General features: G+C 61.5%; 1 protein-coding gene across 2 annotated transcripts; it reads left to right on the top strand.

The window, feature by feature from the left end:
- Positions 1-19,331: 19,331 nt before the first annotated feature.
- Positions 19,332-21,959, top strand: ASCL2 (achaete-scute family bHLH transcription factor 2). 2 transcript variants are annotated; one of them, XM_027045604.2, is made up of 2 exons: positions 19,332-20,944; positions 21,533-21,959. In XM_027045604.2, exon 1 carries the CDS (start codon positions 20,338-20,340, stop codon positions 20,926-20,928), a length of 591 nt encoding a protein of 196 aa, XP_026901405.1. In that variant the 5' UTR covers positions 19,332-20,337; the 3' UTR covers positions 20,929-20,944; positions 21,533-21,959. The 2 variants fall into 2 exon arrangements, with proteins under 2 accessions (XP_026901405.1, XP_026901404.1); XM_027045603.2 differs by having other exon boundaries at positions 21,530-21,959.
- The last annotated feature ends 1,576 nt before the right edge of the window (positions 21,960-23,535 follow it).

Here is a 23,535-nt window from a genome sequence, read left to right as displayed (position 1 = left end):
CCCTCCCCGCCCACTGTGGTTTCCAGCTGGGCAGGGGCCTCTGACCACATCTGCCCGCCCAGGAGGTAGGTTGCGTCCTGCGTGTCTCTGTGTTTGTCAACACACCCACAGAACTGAGCCTCTGGCTGCCCCAGAGGACACAAAGGCAGCAGGGGCGGGGTGGTGAGGCCAGCTCCTGCCACCCCTGCTGCCCTCCAGCCCTGACCCAAGGCACCAGGACCCCTGGAGGGATTCGGGGCCTCCCCCGAAGAGTGTGGCCTTGTTCTCCGTGTGGCCGCAGAACACATCCTGAGGGGAGCTGGGTGAGCAGAGAAGGTGCCTGGGTAGGGGGTGAGCTTCCTGTCCTGGGAGCATACAAGTGGAATCCTGCCCCAGGCTCGATTCTGGGAGGAATGTGGGAGGCAGGATCTAACGCGAACATCAGGATTGGTGTGCCATCTCACGAAACACCGTTTGAAATGTTCTGTGACGACAAAATATTTGGAAAGGGAATTTGACTTTCAACGCCTTCGTGGCACAAAGGGGTGATTTGGAGCAGAGCCATCTTGGGGGCACCGGGGAGGACCGGGGCCCTGGTACCACGCACCCGGCTGGGAGGCCCAGGGAGGCTTTGTCCAAACCCGAGTCTGTAATTGGATGATTCAAACCTGAGGGTGAGGCAGGGCCACAAACTCACGTGGGGCTGTGTCCCCCGGGGGGGACACGTGGTGAAGCCACTGTTTGGGGTCCAATCTTGGCCGGTTTGTACCACTCGGCCGCTGTTGTGCTCCTCGGGGAGGCAGGCTGACTGGGCAGAGCAGGGGGCTCACCTCCGTGCTGGAACGGCTCCCTTCTGGTGTCTCTCGTGTGGGGTCCCCCCTGGACACCGGGGACCTCAGCAGGGGAGGGGGTGCCCCTGAGAGCTGCAGGCGAGGTCACCCCTTGGCCTTCTGGAAACCAGCGTTTCTGGCCATCTCCTCCCACCCGCTGCAAAGAACAGGGGCAGCCGGGACGCCTCCCCCATCCCGGTGCCCCCAGACCCTCCACTCTGGTCCCAGCAGTACCCCCCGGGTCTGCAGGGACACAGGGGCATCTCTGATGCCTGTGGCACCGCTCCAGATGGAGCCCAGGCGTGACCCAAGAGGCGGCAGGAGTGGGAGTGCAGGGTCCCGGGTGCCTCAGGGTGCCGGCCGTGGGGACTGGCCGGCCAGCTTGACGCTCTCTTGGCGGAGATGAGCCGCTCACTGCCGTCACTTCTCTCCAACTTTGGTGAGAGACACAGCGCCTGGCAGCCTCTCGGGAGGCAGTGAGGTGACCCTGCCTGCAGCCAGACCCCCAGGTGCCTCCGTGCTCAGTTTGGAGAAAGGCTTTCGGAGCCGGGCCTGGGTTCCTGGCCTTCAGACACTTGCCCGTCTCCTCCGGGCACCTGGGGCGGCCACGACCTCCAGGAGCCGTGAGGGGGCCTAAAGCAGCAGGCCGATCCCCGAGGGGTGGCCCGGTGGGACGCTGCCCGGCCTGCGTCCCTCAGACCCCGTCCTGACGGTGGCCCCATCGCGAGCCAGCCCCGGCCTGCCTCCTGCTTTCTTTTCTTTAAAAAAATTTTTTTTTTCAACGTTTATTTATTTTTGGGACAGAGAGAGACAGGGCATGAACGGGGGAGGGGCAGAGAGAGAGGGAGACACAGAATCGGAAACAGGCTCCAGGCTCTGAGCCATCAGCCCAGAGCCTGACGTGGGGCTCGAACTCACGGACCGCGAGATCGTGACCTGGCTGAAGTCGGACGCTTAACCGACTGCGCCACCCAGGCGCCCCGCTCCTGCTTTCTTTTCCACGGAAGACGCTGGGCGCGTGTGGGAGCACGTGCACACATGTGTGCATATGTGCGTTATATGTTATTTACTGGCCGGCGACCTCCTTTTTCCTTCCTCCTCCGCGACCTCATCTAATAATTAATCGGGTCATTGGAAACTGTCATAGGAGCTGACTGACAGTGCCCCCAGTGGCCAAGGCTGGGACAGCAGAGACCCGGCTCGGCGACGTGGAGCTGGACGACAGCCCCATAACCCACCCCGTCGCAGACACCCGGGCGCCCACACTGGGCAGGTGGCCCCTGGAGGAGACGAACGGGAGATGAGACCAGGACACCCGCCGGCCTGGAGAAGCCCAGGTGTGGCTGTCACAGCGACGTCCTTTCGGAGACCACAGCCCGGCCGCACCTGACGCACACCTCCGCCAGGTGAGCCGGGCCAGCATCGCGGGGACGAGGCAGGTGGGGAGCAAGAGCCCGGACGTGATGGGGTGGGAAGGGCGCGTCACCCTGTGGCCCTCCCCCCAAACCCACAACCCCGCCTGACCGTGACACACACACCAGACAGACCCCAACTGGGACGCGCCCCACGATGTGGCTGACCTGTCCCCCTCGGAACTGTCCGGGGCGTCAAAAACTGTCAGAAACCTGAGGACCAAGTGTCCCGCGGTGCCCTGGGTGAGAATCGGGGATGGAAGCAGGACGGTGGGGAAAGACAAGAACTCTGCGTAGAGTGTGGACCTTTAGTTAACAATAATGGGTCAGCAGCCATTGATTCGTTGTGACAGATGTCCCAGACCCACGTCAGATGTTGGTGCCAGGGGACAGCGGGCGTAGGGGGTGCGCGAACTCTCTGCACGACCTTGGCAACGTTTCTGTAAACCTAAAGCTGTCCTACAATAGCTTTTATTTAGAAGCGTGGTTATGTCCAGAACCCCAGTCTCACAGCACCGGGCAGTGGGGGGGGGGGGGGGGCGCAGTGGTGCTGGTTCTGCCTGTTCACTCACTGAGCCGTGAGCTCTTCTCCCCCCGCTTACCCACCCCCAGTCCATTAGCTGCTCATCCACCAAGACTGTCACCTGTTCGGTGATGGCACCTGCCCACCTGCCTGAACACTCGTGCACTCACTTGCCCACCTGCCCACCTGTCCACGTGGGACCCGCACAGCCCCAGGAGCCCCTCTTCCCCCAGGAGGGCCCACCCCAGGCTGGCAGGGCACACGTTGGCCTGGTCTGGCAGCGGCCGAGCCACACCCAGGCTCGGGGCTCCGCGCCCTGCTCCACCCCCCCACCGAGATTCTGGGACAGAGCTTGTCCTGCCCATGAAGGGGTGGGGTAGGGCCCATGGAGGGCTGCACCCCTGCACACACGCAGAGGGGGTCGAGGGGTGCCTCCACCTCACGGGTGCCAGCGCCGCCTCCGGAGGGGCGCGTGGGGCCCCAGGCACCCTGGAGCCCCTGCCCTGGGCCCAGGCGTCAGCAAGGAGTGTGGACTGGCCGCTCCCACCCGGTGGGGCCCAGCCCCCCCAGCCCCCCGGGGGGCCCTCACAGCAAACATTTCCAGCCCACTCCTGGAATTTATTTAACCCGCCGTGAAAGAGTGCCCGATGACGAAACGGTGCCAAGCACTCACTGTCAGCGCTGCGTGGCCCCGGGGCATATCCACACCCCCGCCGGGGGCCCGGGGCCACTCAGGCTGCAGACCCCACGCCCCAGGGGGTCCCTCCGACAGGTCCTCCGTCTCCCAAGGCAGGCCGGGGTCGGGGTGGAGCCAACAGCCGAGTGAGGAAGGGGACAGGAGAGGCCTTCGCACTCAGGCGGTGAGCTCCGTGCCCGCATCCTGCCGACCGAATGCTCTGCCCCCCCACCCCGGGTTCGCAGCCGAAGCCCGGGCCTCAGGGTGGTGGTTAGGGTGAGTGAGGGCGTGAGGGTGGCGTCCGCGATGGGATGGGTGCCCCCAACCCCCGCCCTGGCGAGGACCCGCAGGGAAGGGCCCTTGTGTGCACACAGGAAGGGGGGCTCCCCAGGAACCGCGTGCAGGGGCCCCGGCCTCGGGCTCGCAGCCTCCAGAACCTTGAGGATAAACGTCTGAGGTTGCAGGCCACACCTGTGGTGTCGTGGTGCGAAGGCCGTGGCAGGCCATCACACGTGCACCTCGTGTTTACGGAGCACCTCCGAGCCAGCTCTGGGGAATCCAGTGAGGGAAGCAGATGTGGCCACCGGCCTCGGGGGGCCCATCCGGAGCGGGGAGGTGGGGAGGCCTGGGGAAGACTCAGGTCGGGCAGGGGTGGGGGGGGGTGGACCTGGGTCCTGGGGGCAGAGGCATAGGCGTGTGGGGAGGCGGTGAGGAAAAGAGAGGGAGTGGTCACCTCCCGGCAGGAGCTCCATCCGGTCGTCGCCTGCCTATAGGACACACAGTCTGGAAATGCTGGGGCCCGCCCAGGTGGCAGGAGGGATGGGGGACGAGAGGCAGGAGGCAGAGGTGCTGGAGGCCTGGGTGGGGGCAGGCAGCCGAGACCCCGCCCTGAATGCCCCCCCCCCACCCCCTGGCGTGCGGCCTGGTGGCTGCAGAGGTGACCCAGGACCAGCTCTGGCCGATCATAGTGGCCCTCCCCGCCCCCAATGGTGGGCCTTGGGGTTGGATATGTGACCCTTAAGGGCCACTCTCTGGGTCAGGAGCTGCAAAGTGGGGCCCCCAGTGGTGCCTTCCCTGCCTCGCGGAGCCACGTAAGGCTGAACCCCAGGATGAGGGGAGCTAGGGACCCCCAGGCCTGTCCCACCCCAAGGACCCAGCTGACCCTGGGCAGCACATGCTACATCGGCTGAGGGCTGCCGTTCGCACAGGCCGGCATGAAGCGAGGTCTGAACGGGGTGTGGTGGATCCAGACCACAGCAGACGGAGGGGGGTGGGCACTGAGTCAGGAAGCATGGAGGAGGGCTGTGGGGGGGGGGGGGACGGCCACACTGCTGATGATGCAGGTAGGGGTGGCCCGGCTGGAAGGCCCTGGAGCCCTTGCAGGCCTGTGATGGGGACCCATGATCTCAGCTACTGGACCGTGTGTCCCAGAATCAACCTGGAAGGACAGGAGCACGTGACAAGCTCTGGGTCAAGCGGGCAAACGTCCCACCTGAATCCCGACAAGAGAGACACCCGCCCCCGCCCCCCCCCCCCCCCCCCCGCCCGGGGTCAGCTCTGAGACTAGAGCCAGTTCACGGCCCCAGACCCCGTGCTTGGAGGGAGGACCCCGGGCACGGCTGCACACGTCTGCTGGCCACCTTGTCCCCGCCTTCCGCAAAGGACCTGCGGCGTTTACCAGGGCAACGGTGCCCCGGGGGGGGCGGGGGAAGAAGCAGGCTCTGGGGGGCACGGGGCCCTGGCTCTGGTCTGACCCCGATTCCCAGAGGCCCCAGACGTCCCTGTAACCAGCAGTCGGGGCTCACGGGGGCCCACGGACTTCTAGCCCAGGGCCACCTCGCACTGGGGCCAGCGGGTCCCCCCCCCCGCCCCCCCCGGCCCCCCCCCGCCCCCCCGGCCCCCCCCCCCGGTGCACGGCCTCCTCTCCAGCTCCCGGAAGCGTAATGGGAGTTGACATGCTCGGCAGCTGGCAGCTCCCCACGTGGGCTCCCCGACTGTGCAGGGAGGGCCGTCGTGGCGGGACAGGCCCAGGGGAGCCTCCGGAACCACGTGGCCCCAGGACGAGAGTCCACGCACAGCAACGCCGAGTTCCTGGGGGCCGTGTAGACGCTGAGCCTCCACCCGGGACTTGAAGGCCGCGGGCGGTGATTCCCGGCATGCCCCCATTCCCCTTGCCGGCCGGGGCCTGTGCGGGAGGCAGGAGGGTCCTAGAGGGCGGGTGACGGACCACACCAGCCCTTCCGGGCACGGCTGATGGCTGGAGCCGATCAAACACCCCGTGACAGCCATGGATCTGGTAAAGGCTTTAAAAAAAATAATAATTATTTGTAAGATTTTATTTTTAAGTAATCTCTCCACCCAACGTGGGGCTTGAACTCACAACCCCAAGATGGAGAGTCACAACTCCACTGACTGAGCCAGCCAGGCGTCCCCCAAAAATAGATTTTAGTTTTTAAGCAGCTTTGGGTTTACAGATATCGGACAGAGAGTTCGGAGACACGGCCCCCCTCCCCACACAGCGTGTCCCCCGTTACTAATATCTTGCATTCGTTGGGGACACGGTTGCAATCGATGAGCCAATATTGAGGCGTTACTATCGTCGGAAGCCCACAGCTGACACTGGGGGGTCCCTCTGGGGTGCGCGTTCCGTGGGTTTGAACCGATGCACGAGGACGCGGATCCACCACGACTGTGTCACACGGGGCAGTTTCCCTGCCCTAAACCCCCACGCTCCTTCTGTTTATTCCTTGCTGCCCTTGAGCCCCCGAGGGCAGGTGATCTGCGCTGTGTGTCGTTTTTGCTCTTGCCCAGATGTCACAGAGTTAGAATCGTGCAGTGAGCAGCCTGTTCGGACCGACTTCCTGCACTCAGTGGGATGCCTTTACGTTTCCTCCACGGCTTTCCACGGCTTTCCACGGCTTCCTAGCTCGTTTCTTTTCGGTGCCGAATAGTATTCCCTCGCCTGGACATCTCACAGTTTATTTATCTGTCCACCCGCTGAAGGACATCTTGATGGCGTCCGGGCGTTGTCAGTTGTGAACGTAGCTGCTGGGATAATCAATACAGCTGCCGTGAATGTCCCGTGAGCCCGCGTTGTGTGGTCGTAGGTCTTCGGCTCCCGCGGTAAATACCGGGGAGCGGGGCTTCTGTGTCGCGTGGTAATGGCGTGTGGAGTTTTCTCAGAAGCCACCAGACTGTCTCCCAAAGCGGCCGCCCCGCTTCCCATTCCCACAGGAACAAACGAGAGTTCCCGTCGCCCTGTGTCCTCGCCAGCATTGGGTGATGTCGCCGTTCTGGCTTTGGGCCGCTCCAGCGGGTGTGTGGAGGGAGCTCACGACTGTTTTGATGCGCGTTTCCCTCCCGCCACGTGACGTGGAGCATCGTTCCGCGGGCCCGGCGGCCGTCTGTGCGTCTTCTCTGCCGGTCCGTGTTAAATCAGGCTCTTTTCTTCCTCTTGAGCTCTAAGGGTCCTTTGCACGTCTCGCAGGCGAGCCCTTCGTCAGGTGTGTGTTTGCCAATATTTCCTCCGGTCCCTGTGTCTCCTTGTCTTCACCGGGTTTAATTGTAACAAAGTCGAACTTCGCAGCCATCGGGCTGGCGAGGCATCTGCCCCCCGGTTGTCCCAGTTTGCACGGCTGGAGGGGCCACATCACAGGTCTGCACCGATTCACGGCCAGTCGCTAACTGTTTGGCTGGACGGTCAGGGACCCGGAATGAATGCAGTTAGAAAACGGGCCGCAGGAGGTCTGGGAAGGAGGGTCTGGGGAGGAGGAGCGCGGCTCGACTTCCCCGAGAGGGCACGGGACCTGAAGGTGTTTGTGAGCCACGTGAGCACCTGCTGAGGGGCTGACCGCCTCCACCGAGGGCAGTCCCAGCTACCGGGGAGACAGGATGGCCGCTCTGTGGGACAGACAGACTCTCTCCGCGGCCGCTGCCATCGGCAGGTGCGTTCGGGAGCCAAGGTGGGGGTTGTGCCCCGAGACCCCGCGGGGACGAGCCCTGACACCCCCATGCCGTGCGGGGGCCCACCGGCTCCCCTGAGGCAGGCAGTGGCCGCCCTGGACGGCCTCCCCCAGGGACAGGGCGCCACTCTGGCCTCACTAGGGCACACTCTGATTCTGAACGCGGATCCGCTTTTCCTGACCACCGCGCTTCTGCCCAAACTCCCGCTGCCGACTTCCAGAGCGCCTTATTCGCGATCACGGCGTCTCACGCACCCCTATTTCTGGCCAAGGAGCGCATGGCCCAGCCGGCGGGGTGGGCAGCGGGCCCCTGCTCGTGCAGTTCCTAGGTCTTCCCGCATGCCTGCCTCCCTGGAGCAGCCGACCAGGGAGGACAGGGGAGTGGCCTTTTGAAGTCTGGGCCGTGGCATCTGCTGAGTGACAGCACTTTGCGGGGCGGGGACAACGCCCTGTAGGATGCAGGGACGCTCTGAATCAGCTCGGATTCGTGGCTCCAGAGTCGTGGGGGTAGTGGCTGGGATTTCTGCCACCCGACGGAGCCCCACCGCTGAGACCCTGCCTCCCCGTCCCACCACCCCAGGCTCTCCAGGTCTGGAAGTCCGAGTGCCTGCGGGAGGGGCTCCCACTCAAGGACACACGACCGTCGGTTACACTGGAAGCCGAGACGGCCACCGGGCCACCTTGGTCCCTGGCACCGGAGAGACGGCAGGCAGAGGGGGGCTCACCGTGCAGGCTGGGAGGCCAAGCCTCTTGAAGGGAGGCTGATGTCACACGATGGGGTTGAGGAGTATGTCTGTCAGGGAGCAGAGTCCCTGGAGCACCTCGGATTCCTCTGTCCCCTTGTTAGAGTCCACGGGACATCTCAGCCATTGGCCCAGACCCATCAGGAATGACGGCTCGGGTCATCTGCGGAGCCAGGAGCCGCAACCAGCTGAGGGGCATGTCGAGACGGAGAGAATGTGGCATGGTGGGCGGGGGGAGGAAGACGCTTCTGATCCCGGTCGTCCACGCGGCCCACTGCACGAGGCGGCCTCGACAGTTGCTTGAGCTCCTTCCCGAGTTGACGGGAATGGGTGGGACATGACTACCGTCAGTCACCAGGTTTTCTTCTCTGTCCCCCTCTCTGTCACACACACATCTGCCTCTGGTTCTCTGTCCATCTTCCTATATTAAAGGTCACGAGTCGGGCGCCAGGGTGGCTCAGTCGGTTGAGTGTCCGACTTCACCTCAGGTCACAATCTCACAGGTTGAGTTCGAGCCCTGAGTCGGGCTCTCTGTGGTCAGCACAGAGCCTGCGTCGGGTCCTCTGTTCCCCTCTCTCTTTGTCCCTCCCCCGCTCGTGCTCGCTCTCACCCTCTCTCTCCAAAATAAACAAACATAAGAGAAATTGAAAAAAATCGTGAGTTCACAGCGATTTGTGTGATGTCAGCCCAACACGGCGGTGGGGGGGGCACTAGGCTCCCCCATTTCGTATCTGTCGCTCCTTTCTCTGACCTCGGGCACCTGGCTTCCCCAACCCCAACACACACCCCTTGTTCTTCCCTCTCTCCCCGTATCCCACCTCCTCGCCTGTGACGCCCACCCTGTCCCCCAGCCTCCTCTCCTCAGCCTGGATGTTTCGAAGGAAGGGAACCGACAGACGTGTTTTAAGTAAACAAACGAGAAAGGAACAGAAGCCCTTGCTCTGTTCTGTGACGGCCTGGGGGACCCGGATGGGGCCTGGCCTCGGCTCTGCCCATACTCATCACCCAGCGGAGCAGCGACATTTGAGTGGGAACGTGAATCCTGGGCAGACCAGCAGAAAAGAGAAGCCACAGTCCGACGCTCACACGGCCTTCGGAGCAGAACGAGAGGTTCAAGGAATCCTGACCGACACTCCCCGAGCAGAAGGGGTGGGATGTGCAGCAGGAAGAGGTCATGGGGAGCACATCCCAGGAGCCAGGGGACAGCGGCAGTCGAGTGACACATGGCAGCCCGGGAGCCGCAGAAGAGTTGTCAGTGAGGAGGACGGTCACACGCAGGGATTCGGGGGCGGCCCAGGAAGCGGAGGGGCGCGGGGAGAAAGCATGAATAGGTTGATGTGCGCAGTGACACGGGGACACGAGACATGAGGGGAGGAAACGCCGGAGAAGGAGCAAGTGCCTCGGAATTAAAGAAACCCAGGCAAACGCTCTCAGGAGCCAACGGGACGGATGGGGAGGAAACCGGACGCGTCCGAGTGACACTTACAAACACCAAAGTTCTGGAACGTTCCGGAGGTAGAATAAAGATCCCGTCAGGAACAATCCTCGGAAGGTCGGGAGTGTTGGCCACGGAAACACCCGCTTTGCCAACAAGATTCTCGAATTCCCAGAAATAAATCTGGGAGGGTCCATCAAGAGCTGTGGAAGATAGCAGACCAGTACGGCTCACAAAGCCAGCAATCAAGGAGGAAACAGTCACCCGCGAGAGACCACGGGCAAGACAAACGTACCTGGAGGTGTCTAGAAATCAGCGGAACGGGAATATTTCAGGCCTCCACGTGGCAGATCCTAGCCTCAAACAAGGACCCTGATGGACGTTGTTCGGAGCAACGGCTTCCTAGGGCAGAGGCGCCGATCTTCCCCAGATCGACCCAGGCACCCAGCGCCAGCCCACGCAGATTCTCAGCTCGGAGTTTGCAACACTCAGGGCACTCACCCACCACCGACACTGAAGCATAGAAGCCGGTGAGTAGGACAGTCAGCTTGATGCAAAGAACAGCAAAGGGGGACTTGCCTTGTCCGACAGAAAGACCCAAGATGAAGCCCCACAGAAAAATCCCAAACTGCATGGGACAGACACAAGAGGGAAGACTAAAGCCAGAGGGTGGACGGTGTGGAGACACACACTTGTAGACATTTGCTTCACGCTTAAAAATATTTATTTGTTCATCGGGGCTCCCAGGTGGCTCAGTCGGTCGAGCGTCCGACTTCGGCTCAGGTCATGATGTCGTGGGTTCGAGCCCCGCGTCGGGCTCTGTGCTGACGGCTCGGAGCCTGCAGCCTGCTTCGGATTCTGTCTCCCTCTCTCTCTGCCCCTCCCTCGCTCCTACTCTGTCTGTATCTCTCTCTCTCAAAAATAAATAAGCATTAAAAAAAAAAAAGTATACTTTGTTCGTGAGAGTCTTTCTGTGGACAATAAAGCCGTTAAACAAAAAAAATATTTTTCTCATTAAATTTTAATGGCAAAAATTATGATGCGCTCCAACCCAACCCAGTACCCCCTAAACTTCCACAGGTAAAATAATATAACAATTGAGGAAGAAAAATAAATGTGTACAAAGATCACGGGGATTTAAAAAAATCAGTTTGTCAATATTTAACAAAAAAAAAAAAAAAAGGGAGGGGTGCGCCTGGGGGCTCAGTCAGTGGAGCAACTGACTTTGGCTCAGGTCATGGGCTCACAGTTTGTGGGTTCGAACCCCACATCAGGCTCGCTGCTGTCAGCCTGTCAGAACAGAGCCCACTTTGGATCCTCTGTCCCGCTCTCTCTGCCTCCCCTTCAACTGCACTCTCCCAAAAAGAAAGAAATATTTAAAATTAACTAATTATTTAATTAACTTTAAAAAATCAGTTTGTCAATTTCTATAAAACGGCCCGGTGGGAGTTTGATTGGGATTATGTTGAATCTAAAGATGAACTTGGAGAAAATTAATGTTATAATACTGTACCTGCTAATCAATGAATATTGTGTATCTCTCCATTTATTTAAGGTTTGTATAATTTCTCTCAATGTTTTGTGGATCTCAGTGTATAGTTTTAAACATCTTTTGCCATATTTACATCTATATACTTAATATTTGTTATGTTACCGTAAAAGGCATTTTAGAGTTCATTGTCCAATGGTTCTTTGTGGGTATACTGAATTACAATTTGTTGTCTATACTGATCTTGTATCTTGCAATCTTGCTAAACTCATTTTAATTAGGGTAGTGTCTTTGTACATTTGGTCGGACTTTCTTCAGAGGCGATTATGTTTTCTGTGAGTAAGAACGTTTTCGTTCCTTCCAATCTGGATGCCTTTTGATTCTTTTTCTTGCCTTATTGCACTGGCTACAACCTACAAAACAAGGTTAAATAGAAGTTGGAGAAGAGACATCCTTGTCTGGTCCTTGGTCCTAGAGGGAGGGCATCCAGTCTCTCAGCACTAAGTTTGATGCCCTTTATCAGGGCAGGAATAGTTTCTTTGATTCCTAGCTTGCTGGGATTTTGAAATTCATGAATGGCTGGGGCACCTGGGTGGCTCAGTTGGCTAAGCGACCGACTCTTGATTTTGGCTCAGATCATGATCTCACGGTTCATGAGTTTGAGCCCCACGTCAGGCTCTGCACTGACAGTGGGGAACCTGCTTGGGATTCTCTCTCTGCCCCTACCCTGCTCACTCTCATCCTCTCTCTCTTTCTCTCAAAATAAATAAATAAACATAAAAAATTATGAATCTCTATTGGATTCTGTCAGCTGCTTCTTCTGTGTCTACTGAGATAAGGATGTGGTTTTTCTTTTTAAATTTAATATGGCCGATTAATTGAGTGGACTGTTTTTTGAATGTTAAACCAAGTTGCACTCCTAGAATAAACCCCCCTTGTGTATTGTTGGACTTGATTTGCTGGGGTCTTCGTTAGAATTTTTGCCCCTATGTTCACGAGAGATGGCAACTTGTGGTTTTCCTTGCTTGGGTTGTATTTGTCTGACTTTGGTATCAGGGTAATGCTGGCCTCATGAAATGAGTTGGGAAGTAGTCTATACTTTTTAATTGTTCTAGATGGGTTTCTGTAGGACTGGTTTTATTTGTTCCTTAAATATTTGAAAGAATTTACGAGTTGTGCCATCTAGGCCTGGAGTTTTCTCTGTAGGAAATGTTTTTTGTTTTTGTTTTTGTTTGTTCACAACTAATTTAATTTACTGAATAGATATGGGGCTATTCTGGGTATTTATTTATTCTTGAATGGGTTTTGGTAGTTTGTGTATCTTAAAGAATTTGTCTATTTCATCTACGTTGATGACCTTATTGGCATAAAGTTTATAATATTTTCTTAGTATTCATTTAATACATATATAATCTATAGTGATGAATTCCCTATCTATCTATCTATCTATCATATCTCTCCCTCTCCCTCTCTCTCCCCTCCCTATTGATTGATTAGATATCACCTAGTGGTTCTTTTCCCTGGAGAACCTTAATAGAGGTTCGGGGACCAAGAGTGATTGTAGAGGGACAAGATGTTAAGGATGAATTTTCTTTTTTTTTATATATATGTTTTTATTTATTTTTGAGAGAGAGGAGAGAAAGACAGAGCATGAGTGGGGGGAGGGGCAGAGAGAGAGGGAGACACAGAATCCCAAGCAGGCTCCAGGCTCCGAGCCATCAGCACAGAGCCCGATGTGGGGCTCGAACCCACGAACCGTGAGGTCATGCCCTGAACTGAAGTCTGACGTTTAACTGACCGAGTCCCCCAGGCGCCCCAAAGATGAGTTTTCTGAATTGGTGCTGGGGTTTCTGGAATCCTCTCTCCAGTTTAAAGACGTGACTGGCTCTCCAGTAGCAAACAGAGCACAAGAGTCCACGGCGGGACCTGCCCACAGGGACGCATGAGATACCTACAGCCTGTTGTCAGCCACTGACATGAAACGAGGATCTGAATGACTCCCAACATTCTGGAAAACTGAGGTCTACAGCGACGTTGCTTGGCTGCTCCTAACGTTGTTGGACGGAGTGGTTCAGGGAAGGGATGAGTCAAGAACCCGAATTCCCGGCCTCAGAGCCGCTGTGTGCGCCCCGCCCGGACGACGGACGGACAGCCTTCTCCCTACTGCACCAGGGCTGACGCCGAAGAAGACCGGTGGGGACCCTCGCCCCGGGACTGGCTGAACTACAATGTCCGCTGAGCCCCCAGACGCGTGGGGCATCTGCCGCTACGTGAGGGCACTAACTGCGAAGGCTGGCACCCTGTGCGTGGACTCGGAGGCGGGCGGGGAGACCCCGAAGAAGCTGGGGGTGCGGCGCCCCTAAATTCCGTCGCTCTTCTCTTCCGTGCGAAAGGCCTCGCCTCCCCCAGTGGGCAGGGGCCTTCCCCGCTCCCTCGAGGGGTGAACCCTGCCCTGCCCCAGGCGGCTGCTCCTCAGGACCCAGCCCACCGCCCCTCCTGGCTTCCAGAGCCAAACCTGGACTCAAGCCCCGGCAGGCCCCGAAGGGGAGGCACCAAGCGTGACTCACGAGAAGGTGATCCTCACCTTCTAACCACACAGCACAAGTGTGGGGAGCGCGTGTGGGACCGGGTGCTGATGGGTCGGGGTGGCGCTGGGAGGGACGCGGCTGGACCGGGCCGGTTTCTGGGTTTAACCGTGCAGCCTGGGCGCCGAGGAGGGGCTCTCACAGTCTGGTGGGCCTGAACGCGGACCAGAAGACGGTGTGCCCAGAGTGGCCCAGAGAGGCCCGGCCTCCCTTAGTCGAAGGCGTAGGAGATTGGAAAGTCGGAGTGTGTTCGTCATTTGAGATGTGCTCACCCCCGCAATGCAAGGGGGCACGTGACACGACTTTCTTCGGAACTGTGGGGGGGGAGATCCGTGGTCACTCTTCTCCGCAGGCCACGCCCCCCGGGTCGTGGGGGCGCGGGGGGGGGCTCCAGCCTCTGACCCGGGAACCTGCACGTGGTGAGGGCAGTCGGATCCCAGGGAGCAGGGGCTGAGTGGCGGGCGGGGTTCGGCCACCCAAGGCCAGCTGGGCATGGCTCCCGGGACGGACGGTGGAGTCCGGGTGGCCGTCAACACAGTGTGGCGCCCAGGGAGGCGCGGTGACGGCGGGGGGATCACGACATTCCTAGCGGGGAATAGACGGGATGCCCACGGAATCCACACTCGATCGTATGAGCAGAAACGTCCTGGGTCAAGCGGGCAAACGTCCCACCTGAATCCCGACAAGAGAGACACCCGCCCCCCTCCCCCCTCCACCCCCCCTCCTCCCGCCTCCCTCCCCTTCTCCCCCCTCCGCCCTTCCCTCCTCCCGCCTCCCTCCCCGCCACCCCGGGTCAGCTCCGAGACCAGAGAGCTGCCAGGTTTGAGGGGGGCCCAGAAAAGAGCCGGCTGTGTGGTAGGTGCAGGCGCGTGCAAACTCTGTGCAGCTGGGACCCGCACAGCCGATGGGGCCTGAAGTGCCAGTGTGGACAGAGGTGCCTTCGGAGCCCTGGGCAGCCAGCCGGCCTTGGCGGGTGAAGTCCGTGCTGCTGGGCCACACATCACCTCCCTCTCTGCCACCACGGCCCCTTTGCTCACGGCCCAGCGGGCACTGGCAGGGCTGGCTGGCATCCACGGAGTGGGTCATCCTACCCACCTGACTGTGAAACCCTCTGCCGAGCTCCCGCTTCGGTGGGCATTCACTCGGGGCACAAGTGTCCACAGCTTTGCCTGGCCACATGCCTCTTCCCCAAATTCCTTTGTCATCGGTCTCCCAGTCGCGGTCCTTCCAAGTCCCTGACCGTCCAGCCAGACTGGCCACGGCCCACGAATCGGTGCGTAACCTCACGTCCGGCCCTCCTCCTTCCGGGCAGGGGGCACGGTCGGGTGTGCTGCCCACGGTTCTGCTCCCCGGGAGGATGTCCCCTCCCCGGGCCCTTCAGGGATGTCCAGCGAGGGGCTGCAGTGGGCCAGCGCCTGTCCAGTCTGCCAGCGGCCGAGACCCACACGGAGCCCTCACGCGGCACCATTCCCGGGGCGACCGGCCAGCCACCTGCCGGCAGGTGGATTGCACCTCACAGCTTCCGTCACAGAAAGGGCAGGGCTGTCCCCTGGAAGAGACACTCTTTCAGGACACGGATTTGCCTTCTGTGTACGCTGTGTTCCACCCAAATGACATCGTGGACTTCCAGGATGTCTCATCCACCCTCGTGGTGTTCCGCCAGCAGAGCTTTGACCCAGAAACTCGCTCCACCGCAAACGAAGTGTGGCCTTGGGTCCACGCTCACATGGTGGGTCTCGCCACGGCTCCCGCCAACTGTAGCAGCTGCCATGACAGAACAGTGGCTCCATTACAGCCCCGGTGAGGTGGCAATGCCCGCCAGGGCCGGGACAGGCTTCTCTCGAAGGCCGTGCATGCTCTGAGTCAGTGTCCAGCATGCGGGGCTGTGTCTCCCAGGGCCAGGATTCACGGGCCCAGGAATCAAGGGGTGGAAACAGCAGGGGCCCCACTCACTACCAGGGACCCACTGGCAAAATGTTTGCGTCCCGTCCCCACGACCTTATGCTCACTGCCTAAGGTCTTAGCCGCAGAGGGATGTCTTCCATCAGAAGACACAACAATGGTTCCACTGGACTGGCCGCTCAGACTGCCACCTGGCCACCCTGGGCCCCTCATGCCCCTGAATCAACAGGCAGGGAAGGGAGGTATGGTGTCGTCGGGAGTGACTGATCCTGACAGCCAGGGGACACGGGATCGCTGCTCCACAGTCGGGGTAAGGAAGGAAGAGCGTGTCTGGAACACAGCAGAGCCTATAGGGCGTCTCTTAGTGGTACCACCCCCGGGATTGAGGTCAATGGAAAACTACGACGGCCCAACCCAGGGAGGACCAGCAATGGTCCAGACCCTCCAGGAAGGAAGCGCCGAGTGGCTCCACCAGGTTAAGAACCACAACCATCTGGGGTGCTTGCTGAGGGCGCAGGGAGTGCAGGCGGAGGGGGCAGTGGAAGAAGGGAGCTACAAACACCAGCGATGACCATAGGACCTACTGGTCTTCACAAAAGTGAGGACTGTAATGGTCATGAGTATTTCCTCCTGATTCCTGTGAATGTGTGTGTTTGTTTTCTCTCCTCTCTTGTCCCCTTATCATGAAACATAAGATATATTGTCTTCCTGTCCTAAGGACTGAGGGCTGTTAATTTCACGTCCCAGTATTTAGGAATTAGCCTCCCAGTGGAATTATGAGCTTGTCAGTGTCTTTATTCGCACATTCAGTGTGGCTTAAAGAAATGGTACAGGTGCCAGGTTGATAGGACGTTAGTGTTGTGCGTCAGGGCGATCGGCTGCAGGGGGCCCGGACTAGACATCACTTCTGGGGGCGTCCAGAGGGCGTCTCTGGACACACGAGCTGGCCTCCGTGGACTCAGGACCACAGACAGCCTTCCCCAGTGCGGGGGGACCTCACCGGGTTCCCCTCGAGGCCTGGGCAGACCAGAAGGCGGAGGAAGGAGGAAGTTGCCCCTTTTCCCGCCTCCCCCCTTGAGCTGGGACGTCTCCTCTCGTCTCCTCCGGCCCTCACACCGGGACTCTCACGGCCGGCTCCCTGGTTCTCCGGCCTTCGGGCTCGGACTGAACCACCGCACCAGCCTTCCCGGGCCCCCGGCCTGCGGACGGCAGACGGTGGGGCATCCCGGGCTTCCTGAGCACGTGAGTCAGTCTGTGACTCCTACCGCTGTGTCTCTAGAGAGCCCTGATGGTGCATCAGTGGACCCAAAGCTTGAGCGTCTGGATGTATTTCATTTCCCACAGCTCCCGCTTCCCCTGCAGCCGGATTCCAGAAGCCTCCTGGCTCCCGAGTGACCTGAACACACAGATGGGGCACAGGAGAGGGCTGCAGCCTGATCTGTGTGCTTGGGGAAGGTGCCAGCCTGGCCCAGCTGGGCTCCCAGCCTCCCAACCCATGACCTGACCCAGAGAACGTAACTGGGAGGCCAGAACCTCTGCAAGGGCTGAGATAAAGCGAGGCAGCAGCCTCAGCTGTGTGTGGGGCGAGTGGTCACCCCTCTGCTGTAGCCCCCACACAGCCCAGTCCAATCTCACCATGGGGATGGCCCAGGGAGTCCACACAGCCCCGTAGCTCCAATGACTGCCCGCAAGCTGAGAATAGTTTTCACGCTTTTAGGTGGTCAAAACCAAACCAAAACAAAATAAAATGCACACTCATTACCTACCATCAAAAACTTGTTACAAAACCCAGAAAGTGATGAGCGTTGGTGAGGACGTGGAAAAATCAGAGACCCTCCCGTGCCATCGGTGGGAACTTAAGAGGGGGCAGCGGCTGTGGATACAGTGTGGAGGTTCCTCAGGACGCTTCACGTAGAATTACCACGTGAGCAGCAGTCCTAATGCTGGACGTCCCCCCAGGAGAAGTGACCGCAGCGTCTTGGAGAGACGTGCGCGTACACGTTCACAGCGGCGTTATTCACAACCGTGAAAACGTGGAGGCACCCCAAGTGTCCGCGATGGACAAACGGATAAACAAACCGTGGCCCGTCCACACAGACGTGTGGCCGTGGTCCGGCACAGAGCCCGACGCGGGGCTCGAACTCACGGACCGTGACATCGTGGCCTGAGCCTAAGTCGGACGCTCAACCGGCTGAGCCACCCAGGCGCCCCCCCCCCCCACAGTCCATTCTAAAACAGCTGCACCATCTCAGAAAGAAACCCCGTTCTCTTAGGTGGTGTTCTAGCAATCGGAGCCCAGCTGGGAAGGGCAGGGGGAGGGCCACGTGGAGACCCGGCCACGCAGCAGGCGGCGGGCCAAGCCAGCAGAGGCACCACCAGAGTCCTCAGAAATGAGGAATCGTTGGGAAGGCGGCCAGAACCTGGGGAGTCTGTCGCGTGGGGACAGGTAAGTGGAGGTCTCCCGGCCCCAGAGGCTGAACACAAGTCCAGGCGAGGGCTGTCAGGAGCCGGATTGCGGGCCTCCGGGGTTTTCCCTGCTAGCTCCGACCTGCTTTCGTCTCTGGCTGGGGGCTGCTGACTGTCAGGGAAGGGCAGAGGGGCTCTGGAGAGAGAGCGTGAGCCAAGCCTTCCGTCCCGGACAGGGAGGAAGGCTGGGCCACTTGGAGTCAGGGGTCTGGGCCCTGACTTCGACCTGGATTGCTGCGCTGGCCAGAGGGGTGACTGCAGACACAGCCTGGGTCCTCACTGAGTCACTTCCTCCCGAGACGAACGGGGCCCGTCCCCACCTGGCTCCAGGCAGGTGCTAGCCTCTAGGTCCTGCCCCAGAGCAGGAAGGCCAAACCGACCCGCCAGGAGAGCCTCAGAGTAACTGGAGCCAGTGGACGCCCACAAGGCCCTGGGGCCTTGGCGGGGGGGGGGAGGGGGGCTCCCTGGGGAGGAACCCAGGGCCTCTCCCCAGCCAGACGGGAAGTGGCTCCTGGCAGAATTCCTTTCCCAGCAGACCTGTCCCAGGAGGATCTGGTCACCTTGCGCAAAAACCAGCGGGCCGCGGCCTCCTGAGGGCACAGCCACTTGGCGGGCATGCCCCTGCCGTGGGACAGAACAAACCTTTCCATTGAGGGCGCATGCTGCACACTTCCGTGGTCCTTGCCCCTAAATGTCTTCCCATCTGTCAGGGAGAAACTCTTCTGTCCCTCCTCCCTTGGGAGACCAGTCTCTGCCCCGGTGTGGGGCAGCTGTCCGGAAACCTTCCTTCCCCTGGCAGCCCAATCTCAGTCCCTGGGCTGGGGAGAGAGAGGGAGACCGCAGCCAGGGGCGGGGCAGGGGCGGGGGGGGGGGGGGGGCAGAGGAAGCCAGAAGGGTGGCACTGAGGGAAAAGGAGCGAGGGCCACGATAGCGGGCTGGCACCAAGGGTGAGCAGGCAGGAGCCTAAGAGGCCAGAGAGGCAGAACGTGGGGGAAGGTTGTTGGGGGGCAGGGGGGAGAGATGCTAAAGGGAAGACGCCGCGGGGCCAGGCTGACGGCCGCCCGGGGCCACAGGGGCCAGTGCAAACCTCCAGGCCCTGGGCTTCCAGCCTCCGCAAGCCCGGGGGCACATGGAAACCACAGGCAAAGGAAAGGGTGTGCGTGCAGGGATGGTGGAAGGCGTCCCAGGAGCCTGAACTCCCCACCCCAGCACGCCACTCCTCCAATCCCGCCCTGCCCCAAGGGCGCATCACCCTCTCCCTCTGCCCGCAGAGGAACACGTAGGTGGGCGGCCAGGGACCAAGCGTGCTTGCGGGGAGCGGGCCACCCCGGCGGCGCGGGGAGCCGCCTGGCAGCACCAAGCTTTGTTAGCGACGCTCGGGGAGCCACGCGCCGGGCGTACGCGCTTCCTCCCGGGGGCGGGGCGTGGGGCCGCGCCCTCCGCGATTGGCCGGCCGGCCGGCCGGCGATTGGCTGACACCCCGGCCCCCGCCCCCAAGGACGCGGGTCGGGTGGGGTGGGGGGCGCGGGGCCCCAAGGCGCGGCGCGTGCTGCCCTCGGGGGTCTCGCGCGCCTCGGGGACGGCCGCGCCTCCATCGAGGCCACGCCCTCCTCCCCAAGGCGCGCGCTGCGCGTGCGAAAGATCAACAGCTCCAGGGATAGTGGGCTACGCGTGCGATGGGATGAGGGTCCCCGACGGTTTCACGCGGGACCTGTGGACACGGCTCAGGTGGCGGGGGTCGCACCGGGGACCTGCAGACAGCGCCCGGAGGTCGGGCGGGGGTGAGGGGCGCACACGGGATCTACGCACTGCGTCTCGGGGGGCGCACTGAGCACCTGTTGGGAGCTGGGGGCCCGCTGGGGACCTGCAGACTCCGCCCGGGGAGGACGGGGTGGGGGACGCGCTCACGGCGGCGTGGTGTTTGCAGGTTTGTATGCGCAAGGGGGAGGGCGAAGCGTGGCAGGAGGGCGAGGCGAGGGAAGGAGGGCGTGAGAAAGGAGGCGGCGGCGGCGCGGAGGAGGGTTATCTATACATTTAAAACCAAACCGCCTGCGCCGCGCTGGGGAGACCTGGGGAGCGTCCGACCGCACGCGCGGGACACGAGCGCCCCACGCTCCCAGGCGCGCACGGCCTGCCACCTCTTGGCCCCCTGCGCCCCGCTCTCCTTGGGCTCCTGACGACCCGGGACGCGTACCTTGGCGAATCGCTCCGCGGCACAACGCCCGGGGCCCTCTCGGGGTTGTATCGTCCTCCCACCGACTCCCGTTCCTCTGTCCGCCCCACCTGCTGCGCGCGGGGACTCGGAGGAATCGCGCGGCGAGTGGATGCGGGCGCGATGGACAGCGGCGCACTGCTCCGGCCCGCGCCCCCCGTGCCTGCTGTCTCCGGCGGCTGCGCCGCTCGGCGGCGACCCACATCCCCACCCCTGCTGCGCTGCAGCCGGCGGCGACGGCCCGGCGCATCGGAGACCGGGGGCGGCGCGGCGGCTGTGGCGCGGCGCAATGAGCGCGAGCGCAACCGCGTGAAGCTGGTGAACTTGGGGTTCCAGGCGCTGCGGCAGCACGTGCCGCACGGCGGCGCCAGCAAGAAGCTGAGTAAGGTGGAGACACTGCGCTCAGCCGTGGAGTACATCCGCGCGTTGCAACGCCTGCTGGCGGAGCACGATGCCGTGCGCGCCGCGCTGGCCGAGGGGCTGCTGGCACCAACAGCCGCGCGGCCCCCCGCATCCAGCGGGCCTCCCGGGACCCCCGCCGCCGCCGCCGCCGCCTCGCCTTCCTGCGCCTCGTCGTCCCCGGGCCGCGGGGGCAGCTCGGAGCCCGGTTCGCCGCGCTCCGCCTACTCCTTGGACGACAGCGGCTGCGAGGGCGCGCTTAGCCCCGTGGAGCGCGAGCTGCTCGACTTCTCCAGCTGGTTAGGGGGCTACTGAGCGCCCTGTCCCCGAGGTAACCTCCGGCGGCGGGGAAGACGGGGGTCGCAGCAGGGGCAGCCGGGCGGGGTGGAGGGGACAGCCCCGCCGCACGCACCCCCGAGAGCAGCCGAGCCCAGCGCCAGGCCCGGGTGAGGGCTTCGATTTCGCTCACTCTTCATTTTCCCCAAACTTTGTCAAGCCTGTGCAAGACAGGCGTTTGTTTGTCCGGGATTGCAAAACTTCCTCCCGCTGCCGCGCTGAAGGGGGAGCAGGGAGGGGGGCCCTCGGGCGGGTGAGGCCCCGAGCGCACGCTGATCCCGGGGCTGAGTTGGGCGCTGGGAGGCGGGGTGACTTTGCATTGCAAATCGCGCGCCCGGGCCGAGTGGCAGAAATGAGTCGGCGGGTGCGGAGCCCTGACTCACTGCGGCTCGGAGCGCCCGCCCCGCCCCCGCCCCGGTCCGGGCGCAGACCGAATCCGAGGCACCCACGGACTCGAGCTCCAAAACCAACCAGGCAAACGAAACTGCAGACTTCGCTTGTGGGGTTTGGGGGGGGGGGCAGGGCCGGATCCCGAACTAATGCGCGTCCCCGTTTCCCCTCCCCTCCCCTCCCCTCCCAGCAGCCGAAGCCCTGGACACCGAGCGGCCAGCGTGCTCATCACCTAGGAGCAAAGTGGGCCGCCCGCGCCTCGGGCCCACCGTCCCGGCGGGCGAAGCCACCACCGAGCCTGGTCTCTGCCGACGGTCCCCCGTGTGGCCCAGCCTGACCAAGTGCCGCTGGGGAAACGGTCCCCGGCCTGAACCTGCCCCGCTGGCAGCGGCTTCCTCAGACCCAGACCACCCTTCCCAGAGGTTCTCCACCCAGATGGGGCCAGGGCACCAACACCGAGAGGTTTGAACGGGAGAGGATTTTATAAAGGACACAGAACATCGATCTTTTACACATTCATTTGAACTGCCCAGGGATACCGGTAATATGAAGACTTATTTTTGTATAAAAAATTCCTTAGACTCTGAACACAATAAAGATTGTCTACCCCAGCCCCTCCCCACTACTGGAATTTTCCAACCCCGCCAAGATCTGGACGCTGGCTGCCCCCTGAGGGGCAGTGTCCCCGGTAGGCGTGCCCTTGCAGTGGCTGGATCGTGCTCCCAGCTCCGGTCGGACCTTGTTGGAAAACCTGATTCAGGGCAGGTGGACTTAACGAATAAATCAGTGCTGTGTATCTGGCGTTGGGGGTGCCCTCTCCATGCCCTCAGGCCCCCGTTTCCCAGGTGAAGGTGGGGCATGGGTGGGACCCAGCAGGTCTGGCCCCTGTGGTCACTTCTTCCTGGACTCCACCCCCTCCTCTGTAGGGTGGGGCCAGAGGCCTGCAGCCGGGTCAGCGCCTGCAGCCGGGTCACCTCTGTGCCATAGCAATTCATAGGCACCTCGTGAGGCAGGGAGCTTCCAGCAGGTGGCAGGTGCAGGCGGGCGGCCAGGCAGGGCCACTCAGCTGGGAGGCTGAGGTCTGGGGGCTGCAGATTGGCAGAGGCATGAGGGTCTGGGGTGTGTGCTGGGGGAGGGGCTCGGCCCCCCCCCGTCTCAGGGCTCAGGACATGTGCTTGGCATCAGGCTGCCTTGTTGTGATGGCACTGCTCCCCACCCTCTGGGTGGGCTGGGCACATCCCTCAACACACGGGTGGGGTGACAGCATGGCTGCCCCAGGAAGTAGTGGGAGGATTGAGTGGTGTCCCTGCTGGGCTGTAGGCCCCGGCCCCCCGGGCCTGAGGCCTTGCCCGCCTCTGTTTACGGTGCTATGAGGGCCGCCCTTGGGAGGCACAAGGACACCCCCCAGGCCCCCCAGCCCGGAGAATCTGCTGAGATTACTCAGCTCTACCTTTGACCCGGGCCTCTGCCGCTTTGAAGTCTCGCTAGGCCCAAAGCTCTCTTTTATTGCAGGAGTAGGGCGGGGCTGGTGGGGATCCCCCAGGCTGCTTTAGGGTGCCGAAGGCACCCCTTCCTTTGGCAGGGAGTGGTCGGGTCAGAGTCGTTGGAACGCTGGGGGGTGGAGCTGGCCACATTGGCAGAGAGCAGGTGGGTCCGGGGTGACCCTGGTGACCGGGTCTGTGGGTCTGGTGAGGCGCAGGCTGGGCCGGGGTCAGGAGAGCCACTGTGGCTTGGGGCCGCAGGGCCTCATCTGAGGGACAGAGGGGGGCACCCCGCACCCTCCTCCTAGGGACCCGCTGCCTGGTCAGTGACCTCACTGAACCACACACGCCTGAACCCCAGGGAGAGGCTTGGACACAGCGTGGTGGGCAGGGTGGGACCCTACATGGGTTTGGGGGAGGGAAGGCATGGGAGGACGGGCCCCCAGGAAAACCCCCTCCCTCCCTGCCAGGGCTGAGTGATAATGTAAGTGTTACCACTTTTGTTTTGCTGTTATTATGGAAAATCCCAGATGTAGGCAAAAGTTCTAAAACCTTTATTGGACCCCTTCTCTGTACCAGGAACCGTCGGGAACTTCTATCAGGGGAGGGGGGGGGACGTGGGATCCCACCCACAAGCAGCACAGGTGAGTCTGTCACCAGGCTGGTCAGTGAGGGACGCACGGGGCCCGAGCAGCCTCTGAGAAGCCCCCGCCCG

The sequence above is a fragment of the Acinonyx jubatus genome, chromosome D1 (assembly GCF_027475565.1).
Source record: "Acinonyx jubatus isolate Ajub_Pintada_27869175 chromosome D1, VMU_Ajub_asm_v1.0, whole genome shotgun sequence".
NCBI classification, from domain to species: domain Eukaryota; kingdom Metazoa; phylum Chordata; class Mammalia; order Carnivora; family Felidae; genus Acinonyx; species Acinonyx jubatus.
The sequence above is the reverse complement of the archived record's forward strand: the minus strand, read 5'-3'. Positions and strand labels throughout refer to the sequence as shown.

What these genes read in the sequence shown, in the direction of transcription:
- ASCL2 (XM_027045604.2), top strand. Translation starts at nt 20,338, where the DNA reads ATGGACAGCGGCGCACTGCTCCGGCCCGCGCCCCCCGTGCCTGCTGTC.